The 12,701-nt window shown below is 39.2% G+C and overlaps 2 protein-coding genes across 6 annotated transcripts; both read left to right on the top strand.

The window, feature by feature from the left end:
* The first annotated feature begins 189 nt into the window (after positions 1 to 189).
* LOC119547158 (putative gustatory receptor 28b) lies at positions 190 to 9,540 on the top strand. 5 transcript variants are annotated; one of them, XM_037853880.1, is made up of 3 exons: positions 190 to 858; positions 8,730 to 9,290; positions 9,355 to 9,540. In XM_037853880.1, exons 1-3 carry the CDS (start codon positions 190 to 192, stop codon positions 9,481 to 9,483), a joined length of 1,359 nt encoding a protein of 452 aa, XP_037709808.1. In that variant the 3' UTR covers positions 9,484 to 9,540. The 5 variants fall into 5 exon arrangements, with proteins under 5 accessions (XP_037709808.1, XP_037709809.1, XP_037709807.1 ...); XM_037853881.1 differs by lacking the exon at positions 190 to 858 and adding an exon at positions 2,100 to 2,801; XM_037853879.1 differs by lacking the exon at positions 190 to 858 and adding an exon at positions 5,131 to 5,853.
* An 804-nt stretch (positions 9,541 to 10,344) lies between these two features.
* On the top strand, positions 10,345 to 12,701 carry LOC119547972 (putative gustatory receptor 28a). Its single transcript, XM_037855023.1, has 3 exons — positions 10,345 to 10,974; positions 11,926 to 12,528; positions 12,582 to 12,701. The coding sequence occupies exons 1-3, from the start codon at positions 10,345 to 10,347 to the stop codon at positions 12,699 to 12,701; spliced, it is 1,353 nt and encodes a 450-aa protein (XP_037710951.1).

The following is a 12,701-nucleotide window of genomic DNA, read 5'->3' on the forward strand; positions in this document are numbered from 1 at the left end:
GGATATGGTTCCATCGGCATATAGTTAGATATATATTGATGATATTCCAATAAATTTGTTGCCATGGCTGCGTAAGCACACACCATCAATTACAGTACCCTATCGCACCAATTTAATTTACGATAAGGATTGCACTTCAGCGAAATGGCTTCACCTCTATTGGGAAATGTATTTATTCGGATTCTAGCAATGATCCGCTACGGAGTCGACACTTTTCGCGGGTTTCGAGGTCGAGTTCGCTACTGGCTGAGTGCCCGGGATTGTTATGGGTCCATTTCCCTGATGGTGACCATTGCCTTTGCCCTGGGCATTACTCCGTACTTGGTGAGGAGAAATTCGCAGGAAGAAAGTGTGTTGGAACCTTCTTGGTACGGATTCCTAAATGCCATTTCTCGTTGGCTGCTCCTCGCATATTGCTACAGCTACGTCAATCTGAGCAATGAGAGTTTAATTGGCTACTTTATGAGTAATCATGTGTCGCAGTTTAGCACAAAACTCCACGCCATAGGAGGCATAATAGTGGCCATATTTACCTTCATCAACCCGCTTCTCCTGCGAAAACACTTTCTAAGATCTGTGAAGACTATGGTGCAAGCAGATCAGCAACTAGACCGTTTAGGAAGTCCTGTCAATTTCAACACCGTTGTGGGCCAGGTTGTCCTGGTCATATCAGTGGTCGTCATCGTTGATACTATACTTCTGACCACCTGTCTAGTTTGCCTTGCCAAAATGGAGGTGTACGCCTCATGGCAGCTGATTTTTATTTTTGTCTACGAACTTCTGGTCGTTTCCATCACCATCTGCATGTTCTGCCTGATGACGCGAACGGTCCAGCGAAGGATAACCTGTTTGCACAAGGTAAGTCCTGACAAAATAATGTTAAAAAATTTAATACAATAAAAAAAAGGAACTATTAAAAGTGAACTGAATATTCAGAGTATTTTAGATATTTTCTTAATAAATTAGACCCTAACTATTTTCGCTTTCAACGACTTGCTTTGTTTACTATTTTTCGTACTTAATAAAAGCAATCCGTCTATCAACAATTTCAAGTTATCTGTAAAAATAACCACCCACCCAATCATCATATATCACCTGTCAATCAGAGTAATCCCCAGTTCCCTGTGCACAAGAAGCAAACTGAATGGAGAAATCTGATCAGCTTACGGCAAAGGCAATGGACAGAAACAACTCCCCCTTGATAGCCTTCTCCTTTATTTCCATACCATATCCACCCATTATTCGAGTGTGACCAGATATGCGATTACTCGAGTGTCTCTTGATAATGAAGATAATGAATTGCCCGTCACGAAGCGAACTCACATGGATACTCACACACTCGGCGACTGTTATCTTAATACTTTAAACAACTGAATTTAATTCAAGGCATCTGTGTTTTGAAGGACACAGTGATGATTATTCAGATTCTTTCTTTGTGTATAGGAAAGATATCAAGCGTAAGTTCTTTATATCGCGAAAGATTGAAAAATTACTTCAATTGGACCATTCCATATTTCAGGAAGTAATTATCCCTTCTTAAGGTCAAATTTTTTTTGACTTAATCCTGTAGTATAATAAAAATGTGTCCTATTATATAACAAAATGGTCCTTAAATTCAAACGTTGGGTTCTTTATATTTTTTTTTGAGGAGTCTCATAATACAATGAATTAAAGCCAACATAAAACATTTAATAAATTAATTTCAACAATTAAACTATTACTTTTGATGGTCAATATAAATTTAATCTAACATAGTTTCTAACTACCTTTATTAAATTATAATATTTTGAATGTCCATTTTCTGAGCTTCTAAAATTAAACCACTTGCCATCACTGGCAGCTTGACAGAGTGAGAAAACGATAACACTTGTTGCCATATCCTGCCACTTGTTGTTGTGAATCCTAGACAACATGATAATGAGCTTTCGCCAGCCGGCATTTCTTTTTTATATCCTTTTTAGCCCACTTCACTTGACTCCACCCCCTCCCCTTATTATCCTTCAGCTCACTTCGTTTGCATCCGTCGCCTAGCAGTCGCTGTTTTCCCTTTTGGCCAGCCAGTTCGCGTTGGCACTTTCATCCGAACGGTTGTGCGATTCGCTTGACCTGGCTCTGTTTTCATTTCCGCTTCCGGTTTATATTACTTCGATTTCGCCATTATGTCCGCGCTCCGTCGGGTGCGCAAATACTTTATATCCTCTCAGGTCTACGAGGCCCTGCGTCCTTTGTTCTTCCTAACTTTTCTATACGGATTGACACCATTCCATGTGGTTCGTCGGAAAATGGGAGAATCCTATCTGAAGATGTCCTGCTTCGGCGTCTTCAACATCTTTATTTACATCTGCCTGTGCGGATTCTGCTATATCTCATCCTTGCGACAGGGAGAATCCATTGTGGGATACTTTTTCCGCACCGAGATCTCCACTGTGGGTGATCGCCTGCAGATCTTCAATGGTTTGATAGCCGGTGCTGTGATCTATACCTCGGCAATCCTAAAACGCTGCAAGCTTTTGGGCACCCTAACTATTTTGCACAGCTTGGATACGAACTTTTCGAACATTGGAATACGGGTGAAGTACTCGCGGATATTCCGGTACTCGCTTCTGGTACTGATCTTTAAACTCCTGATCCTGGGCGTCTATTTCGTGGGAGTTTTCCGGCTGCTCGTCTCGCTGGATGTAACACCCTCGTTCTGCGTTTGCATGACATTTTTCCTGCAACATTCGGTCGTCTCCATTGCGATTTGTTTGTTCTGCGTTATTGCCTTCAGTTTCGAGCGGCGCCTCAGTATCATCAATCAGGTGAGTGGGGGCTAGGGCTATCAGTACGGTCGACAAGTACAGGCAAAAGTAAATATTTACCTGCAGCAGGCAGGTGGAGACAGCGCGTCTGAGGTGCGTGACGGGCTTTCAAAGGGGGATTCACTGCTTTCATCGCCTTTATTACTCAATCGCAAGTCAAGTGTGAAAATTAATTTATGTAAAGCCTTGCTTACTCACAGGAGTGCAATGGGCTCTATCGAACTAGTTCGTTTGCCAGGATTCCCTTTGATATTTTTAGTTATTAAGTTTGCTCTTCGGAGGTAAGGTGTGTGAAAGGCAAATAACAATGCCTAGACTATTTGGTCAAAATGTGTGGTCTGCTGAAAAATGGATTAAATTTCTGCAAGTCAATAGTTTTTGTGAATAAATTACACTCAAATGGATTGTCTACTTTAAGGCATGCTTTGAAAATATAATTTATTTTCGGCACGTGTTCAGATGAATTTTTTAGTTGCTGTCTAATATCAAAATATTATACATATTTCACGGGGGTGGGTGAAACCTCCTTGGGGGAAACTTGTATTAATGCTTATGTACTTTCCTCCGAATTTCGCAAGAAGGCATTTATGTGATACCCCTGATAGTAATAAACACTATCCATATTATAGTAATCAACTGCAACTGTCATTCAATTTGTTCACATAAACTATTTTGGATTAGATGGAAATGCTGCGAATATAACTCAGTTTTGCTTTTATTAATATCGTAACCTATAAGCTGGAGGGAAGTTTATTTTAAAATGCATTATAAACAAGGAAGAACGCTATAGTCGAGTACCTCGACTATCAGATACCCGTTACTCAGCTAAAGGGACCAAAGGTAAATGGAGATATGCAAGCAGCAAAGCGAGATTTAAATGCGCCACCTACCGGCGGAAGACAGATTAAAGCATTGTGGGCGTTAGGGTAGGCGTGGCAAATTTTTTTTTGGATCAATCGATAGGTATTGACGAGACCAATACATTTCAGTTAAAATTTTTTATCTAGCATAAAAATTTTGAGCGCCACAGGCTTGGGCGGTTTGTGGGCGGTAGAGTGGGCGTGGCATATTCGCATAACAAACCTGCGCTGCGTACAAAGCTACGGAATCTAAATCTGAAATCCCAATACTCTATCTTTGATAGTTTCCGAGATATCCGCGTTCATATTTACGATTTTTTGAAGTTTGTGGGCGGTTTGTGGGCGTCCAAGTGGGCGTGGCAAACTTTTTTTTGGGTCAATCGATAGGTATTGATAAGAACAATTCATTTCAGTTTAAATTTTTACTCTAGCATAAAAACTGTAGAAGCCAGAGTTTTGGGCGGTTTGTGGGCGTTAGAGTGGGCGTGGCACTCTACTGAAACAAACTTGCGCTGCGTAAGAAGCTCAGGAATCTGCTCGACAAATCTCAATAGCCTAGCTCTCATAGTTTCCAAGATCTCAGCGTTCATCCGGACAGACAGACGGACAGACGGACAGACGGACAGACGGACAGACGGACAGACGGACATGGCTAGATCGACTCGGCTAGTGATCCTGATCAAGAATATATATACTTTATGGGGTCGGAAACGCTTCCTTCTGCCTGTTACATACTTTCCGACGAATCTAGTATACCCTTTTACTCTACGAGTAACGGGTATAAACATATGTTCAAAACGATTTTCCTTAAAAAAGATTGTGTTCAACTTTTCGCTTGGTGTTTCAATAGCAAAATCATTTGAATATCATTCCGGAAAATTTTCATAAATTCACAAACATATTTCTCCCTTTTACGCCTTTTCCAAATCAACTAAAGAACTCATTTGCCCCCCATAACAAATAAAATGAAAGAGTAATTTGCGATGTCATTTATAGTGCCCATAATTCTTACGTTACTAACCAAATCTCATCTGCCAAAGGACACGCAATAGAAAAGCTATAATATCCTGTCGAACAATTGCCATAAATTCATTTTCGCATTTTATGGAAGCCATGAAATTAATTAGGCTTATGAGGGGCACAATAAAAATGGTCTCTGGTCATTCATTGATCTAAATAGAGACACGAAAAACTTCTCTTTATGTTGGGGAAATCGTGGGATTACGCTGGGGAATTAATTCCCCACGGAGGGCGACATTAATTAAAATGCAACAGCTAAGGCTAATAGGTTAATGGTCGGAACATAAGCGGACAGCAGCTTGTCTAGACCTGTAGTACGTATAAAATGGGAAAATTATTTACTTTTCCGACCCCACCCACAAGGTTCCAGTACCGAAGAGTCCTGGTAAAATGCAAATCATTTGCGGTCCGTGGCGTCAGTCGCCGGTTGAAGCTCAAACGGAGCGGACATGGATATAGAAACGGCCAAGGAAACGGTGGATCCTGCGGATACCCCGGATATAGAAGTGGGTTCTGGACTGTGCCAGCCCTTGCGCCGTAGATTTCGGCGACTTTTTACCGCCAAACAGCTTTACGAGTGTCTCCGTCCAGTTTTCCATGTGACCTATATCCACGGCCTCACCTCCTTCTACATCAGTTGCGACAGTAAAACCGGCAAGAGGACCGTCAAGAAGACCATCTTTGGCTACCTAAATGGCATTATGCACATCGCCTTGTTTGTCTTTGCCTACAGCCTAACTATTTTTAATAACTGCGAGTCGGTGGCCAGCTATTTCTTTCGCTCACGCATCACCTATTTCGGGGATATGATGCAGATTGTGAGCGGCTTCATTGGAGTTACTGTCATATATCTCACGGCCTTTGTGCCGAACCATCGATTGGAGAGGTGTCTTCAGAAGTTTCACACCATGGACGTGCAACTCCAGACGGTGGGAGTTAAGATCATGTACAGCAAGGTGCTGCGATACAGCTATATGGTCCTGATCTCCATGTTCCTCGTCAACATTCTCTTCACCTGTGGAACCTTCTCGGTTCTATACTCATCGCTAGTATCGCCCACCTTGGCCCTGCACTTCACGTTTCTTATCCAGCACACGGTCATCGCCATAGCAATTGCGCTCTTCAGCTGCTTCACATATCTGGTGGAGATGCGACTGGTGATGGTCAATAAGGTAAGGCGTGAGATTAAGGAATAACACTGAACATTATTTAAAATCAATAAGGTTGTTTCCCGTAAATAAAATGAAAAATTGTCTAAATTGGTGGTAAGCTTATAAGCAATTGAAAATAAACCAAGCAACATAAAGTTGTCTATAATACACATGCATTCTTAACCTCAATATAATGCAATTTAACTATGTAAGCAAAAAATCAAAATATTATTATTATTATTATAATTTATCTGAAACGGTATTTAAGAACCTGACCGTTATCTATAAACCATTTTTAGCCTTTATTTAAATTAAACTTTTTGTTTAAAAAGGATTTTCAATTTGGTATTTTTTTAGAAGACTTAATGAGTATTAAAATTTTACTTTATATTTTAAAAAACTTTCAAATCTATTAATTTGTTACCCAACTTATTAAAGAAGTTTTTGTACAAATTTAAAAAAATGTAGGTCCTTAAAAACTTAATAATTATATTTTTTTAATAATGCATGTTTGTATAAATAGGACAACCTAGGACTTCCTTCTAAGCTACCTACAAGTGCTTTCATTTTCGACTTTGCTTGAACTATTTAGAAAGGAATGGGCTATTAACTTTATAGCTATCCATCTATTCTATTGTTTGAATTAATGAATAGTTCCCAAAGGAAAACGAAAAAACGACAGTGAAAATATCCGTTTAACGTGTTTTACTATGTCTTTAAGCTGTTTACAATTCCATCCAGTTAGTTCCATTAAATTAATTAGCCCACACAAACAATGACCGTGAACCCGCCAACTGGAATATAGCAATTCCCTCTTTATAATTTCATAAACACTGGAAGCCAGAAACTGCCATTAAATAGGAACTTTGTCGGTGTGTGATGGACGGGTTTCCATTACCTGACCTGTCAACAGCGAAAAGTAGACAATATTTAACCCGCCATGACGTTCAAGGTGTGGATCATAAATACTTTAAAAACTAATAAGTGAGAAAATGTGTCTCGTGAAGCTATAAAAGGAACTTTTCAATGGACTCCGAAGGAATAGTTTCATTACGTCTGCAATCCAAGATATTTTTCGGGAGCTCTGTTGAACCAATCGATTAATTAGTGAAATTAAAGAAATGTCTAGTTTCTGTCGCGAATTATTTAGACCTCGGGATGCTTTTGGTGCCGAGCAAAGCTTGCTTTTTTACACTTATCTTCTCGGTTTAACCCCTTTTCGATTGAAGGGTCAAGCGGGTGAAAGACAGTTTCATCTCAGTAAACTCGGCTATCTGAATGCCTTTCTCCAGTTGAGTTTCTTTAGTTTCTGCTTTATGGCAGCTCTAATTGAACAACAAAGTATTGTGGGCTACTTTTTTAAATCCGATATATCTCAAATGGGCGAGTCCCTGCAAAAATTCATTGGATTGACTGGCATGTCAGTTCTTTTTCTCTGCAGCAGCATTCGAGTTCGATTACTGATTCGTATTTGGGATCGTATATCCTCAATAGATGATCGATTCCTTAATATAGGGGTGTGCTTCAACTACTCTGCTATTATGCGATTGAGGCACGGGCAAATATTTCTAATTAATGGCGTTCAGTTGAGTTATTTGATTAGCTCAATATGGATGCTGCTACGAAATGATGTGAGACCTATTTACACAGCTGCTGTGGCATTCTATGTACCCCAAATATTTTTGCTCAGCATTGTGATGCTATTTGGAGCTGCTTTACATCGTCTATGGCAGCATTTCGATTTACTAAATCAGGTGGGTTATATTAAAGTATTATAATAACTAATAATACTAAGTTGATATGATCTTTTAAAACTGTTAGGACTTACTACCTTTGAGAACTAATCTTTTACGGTTTGTTATTATAATTGTTTTCTAATTTTGTATCCTAGCACTACAAGTAAATATCATAAATTTATGTGCTAGTCAATGCCTAGAATTTAAACCCACACAAACCGATTCCCCCAATGAGCTTACCTACCCACTCTAAAGCCTTTTACCCTCGTTTAATGACCAAGCACCAGCTCTTCGGATAATTAAATATAGGTATCTCGGTCATACAGATTATTACCACTCGTCATCGTTTTATGAGCTGTTCATTTTATTAGCTTTTGGAGATTCTTATCCCACTTTCCGGAATTCCAGTGCCTTAGAGGCTTCGTATAGCACTCATACGCCATGTGGCTCTTTAAGCGATTGGTTGCAAAGTCGGGCCATCGTCCTCACGACGTCTACTCCTGCTATCGGTGGACTATATTCATGGCCCTCTGGCTCGGAATTGTACCATATTACGTGACCACTTCTCCGGAAGGCAGAGGCAAACTAACAGCCTCGTATTTTGGCTACATCAACATCATTACTCGAATGGCCACCTACATGGGGAATTTTCTGTATAGCACCATCGATCGTGCTTCATTGATGTCAAACTTCTTCCTCACGGACATCTCCAATGTGATAGATGGTTTGCAGAAGATCAACGGAATGCTGGGAATATTTGCCATACTAACGATATCTCTGTTGAAGCGGAGAAAGCTTCTGGAAGTGTTGGCCATATTTGATGGACTGGAGACGGAGGCGTTTCCCCGGGTGGGCGTGACCATGCATCAGGCTCCAGCTACGAAGAAAATGAATCGATTGGTCATGATATTGGTTGGCACTATGACGGCCTATATAACCTGTAGTTTCCTGATGATCACTCTAAGAGATGCAGCCACATTTTCCTTCTCTGCAGTGATTAGTTATTTTTCACCACATTTTATAGTATGTGCTGTTTGTTTTCTGGCTGGAAATTTAATGATTAAACTGCGCATCTATCTCAGCGCTCTTAATATGGTTAAGTAGGAAAGAAATATAAAAATTACTACCACTAATATATATTTTTCTTTATTCTTCTTAAAGGTCCTTAAAAATCTGGCCCATCAATGGGACTCTCGTACACTTAAAGCAGTGACTCAAAAACAGCGTTCCCTTCAGTGCCTCGATTCATTTTCCATGTACACCATAGTAACAAAAGATCCGGCTGAGATCATACAGGAATCAATGGAGATCCATCACCTTATATGCGAGGCCGCTGCTACGGCCAACAAATACTTTACCTACCAACTGCTGACCATTATTTCTATAGCCTTTCTGATCATCGTTTTTGATGCGTATTATGTGTTGGAAACACTGCTGGGAAAATCGAAGCGGGAGAGTAAATTCAAAACCGTAGAGTTTGTGACGTTCTTCTCCTGTCAAATGATCTTGTATCTGATCGCTATAATATCCATAGTCGAGGGAAGTAATCGCGCAATCAAGAAGAGCGAGAAAACAGGAGGAATAGTGCACTCCCTACTCAATAAAACCAAAAGTGCTGAGGTCAAGGAGAAGTTGCAACAATTTTCCATGCAGCTGATGCATCTCAAAATTAACTTTACCGCCGCAGGACTATTTAACATTGACCGCACTTTGTATTTCACGGTAGGTTCTTGCATACATTAATATAGTTAAGTAATTTTCCTAGTTCTCTAATCACTTTCAACAGATCAGCGGGGCCTTGACCACTTATCTCATCATCTTGCTGCAGTTCACCTCCAATTCCCCCAACAATGGCTATGGGAATGGTGGTTCCTGCTGTGAGACCTACAATAATATGACGAATCATACGCTTTAGATGTGTTTTCGGTGTCATTACAATGTGGGAAGCGATATGGGGGTCGATGGAGCCGGTGAAATGGTATAGAATACGTCCAGCAGAATGTTTATTTTTTGTAAATGTTGTTACTGTTGCTGCTTTTCGAAAGTACTTTCTGTCAATGTGAACTAACCATTAAAAATAAAACTATAATCGTTAAAGGAGTAGATATTTTTTGGGGGTCAGGCGAATATTAGAACGAAACTCATCATGACTTTGGCAAAACACTAAAAAAGTAAATAGTTTTTTTTATTTATAAGAAAATTCAAAAGCATATACATTTAAAGCTTATCATTGAACTAAAAATATACGGGTTTTTATATGGTCAAAACTAGAAATTTCCTTTCGTATTTTATGTTTATTTAAAGATATTTTGTTACTGTCCATTAACTAATTATTAATAGGTATCTTAACAAGAATTGGGCGTTCTAAATGCCCACTTTTTTCGCGGTCTTTTTATGGTTGCTATAAATTGTTTGCCAATGGTAATGAATAGCCAGTGAATTGGACATAAAGCTCACGAAAAATTGAACGTTCCACGAATTCCTTTGAACTCTTTGTTTGTAAATGACCTTGACCACTCAGCTCCCTACCTCTCATTTAAGGTAATTAAATATTTGCCTTTATTGATATTAGCTTATTACGTGTGCGAAGGTGTGCGACAGCCCTTTAACGATTTTGATATACGATATATCAGTCGCGACTCGAGTTGACACAAAGGCAATCATCATCATGAGTTGCCGAAGACTTCCGCTGTCAGTTGGCGGAAAATACGCGAATCGAGCGGACGTTACACCTTTAGCGGCATTCAGAATATTATTATCTCTATAAGGCTTATCAATGGCCTTTAAGTTGTGGGAGCGCTTTTCACAGGCGGACAATGTGTTTCAGGCCCTGCGACCGCTAACATTTATTTCGCTCTTGGGACTGGCTCCATTTAAATTGAATCTGAATCCCCGAAAGGAGGTGCAAACATCCAAGTTCTCCTTTATCGCCGGTATTGTGCACTTTCTGTTCTTCGTCCTGTGTTTTGGTATCTCTGTGAAGGAAGGTGATTCCATCATTGGTTACTTCTTCCAAACAAATATCACCCGATTGGGCGATGGAACACTGCGTTTGACAGGCATTCTGGCCATGTCCACCATTTTTGGCTTTGCCATGTTCAAACGACAGAGATTGGTCAGCATCATCCAGAATAACATCGTGGTGGACGAGATATTTGTGCGACTGGGCATGAAGTTGGACTACCGAAGGATCCTGCTGTCCAGTTTCCTGATATCCTTCGGCATGCTGCTCTTCAACGTCATCTACTTGTGTGTGAGCTATAGCCTCTTGGTGAGCGCCACCATATCGCCCTCGTTTGTGACTTTCACGACCTTCGCCCTGCCGCACATCAACATCAGCCTGATGGTCTTCAAGTTTCTTTGCACCACGGACTTGGCAAGGAGTCGGTTTAGCATGTTGAACGAAGTGAGTGTCGAGGGATTTTAATCCCGTTTTTGAAAAGAGAAAAAAGAATCTTTATTATTTGTTTAATAAAAAAGAAAAGAACTGTTTAAAGAAATAGAAACAATATGTTATTGAAAAAGAGGAAAAGGATATTTATTAATTGAACTCTTGAATAAAAAAGGAGGAGGAAATTAATCAAACAGGTTTAGCTTGTTGAACGAAGTGAGTGTCAAGGGACGTTAATCCTGTTTTTCTTATAAAAATAGAGACAATATTTTATTGAAACTAAACTGTTTAGAAGTAAAAAGATTATTAAAAAATGTACAAAGAACACATTGACGAGAAAATTATCAAAAAGGTCATAATGTTCTTCCAAAAAGATAACTCAAAATGAAATAAATATTTCTTTTGTAAATTTGGGATTCTTATCACCTGCACTGATTCAAAAGAGGAGTAAGTCCACTAATTTCATATCGATTACAATATTTTAAATTCGGTTTTCCTCCATTGTTTTTTTAATTTTATTTTGAACTATATATAGGTGATTAGGTGTCGCACAGAAAACACATATGTAAAATATATTTTGATGCACACGATAAACTTAAGCTTGAGATATATACAACTTTTTGCATTAAATTAGTCATATATAATAATCATATCTTTACCCTGACTTAAATATTTTCAAATGAAATGGTTTCATTAAATAAGTTTGGTATTCTTTTTTGGGTTTTTTTTAATATCAAATACGAAATTTTGATTTCAATATTTTTTTTTTTATTCTGTGGTATAATGATTATTACATCTTGTCAGATCCTTCAGGATATTCTAGATACGCTTATAGAGCACTTAAAAGTTAAAATGATATATTCAGATGTAATAATTACATGTCCTTTTAATAAGTAAATCTAAACAAATTTGACGTTCTTATCACCTTTTTATAAGTATAAAACACTATTATTACTTCTTTGACAGATCCTCCAGGATATTCTAGATGCCCATATAGAGCAAAATAGCGCCTTGGAACTATCCCCAATGCACTCGATTGACAACCACAGGCGCTACTCCCATCGCCTGCGAAACTTAATCAGCACACCGATGAAGCGGTACAGTGTTACCTCCGTCATACGCCTCAATCCGGAATATGCGATCAAACAGGTGTCGAACATCCACAATCTCCTTTGCGATATTTGCCAGACCATCGAGGAGTACTTCACGTATCCCCTTCTTGGAATCATCGCCATATCCTTCCTGTTCATTCTCTTTGATGACTTTTACATTTTGGAGGCCATTCTGAATCCCAAACGATTGGATGTTTTTGAGGCTGACGAATTCTTCGCCTTTTTCCTGATGCAGCTTATTTGGTACATAGTGATTATCGTACTGATCGTGGAGGGCAGCAGCCGCACTATTTTGCACAGTAGTTATACGGCCGCTATAGTTCACAAGATCCTGAATATCACCGATGATCCCGAGCTTAGAGATCGACTTTTTCGACTCTCATTACAACTGTCGCATAGGAAAGTTCTTTTCACAGCCGCAGGACTTTTTCGCCTGGATCGCACACTGATATTTACTGTGGGTTGATAATTAATAAATTATAGAATTTATTTATTAATATTATTTTTCAGATTTCAGGCGCTGCTACTTGCTACCTCATTATCCTCATCCAGTTTCGATTTACGCACCACATGGATGATACCAGCTCCAATTCAACAAATCAACCTCATTCTATTCATCTTGGCGATTGA

The sequence above is a fragment of the Drosophila subpulchrella genome, chromosome 2L (assembly GCF_014743375.2).
Source record: "Drosophila subpulchrella strain 33 F10 #4 breed RU33 chromosome 2L, RU_Dsub_v1.1 Primary Assembly, whole genome shotgun sequence".
Classification (NCBI taxonomy): domain Eukaryota; kingdom Metazoa; phylum Arthropoda; class Insecta; order Diptera; family Drosophilidae; genus Drosophila; species Drosophila subpulchrella.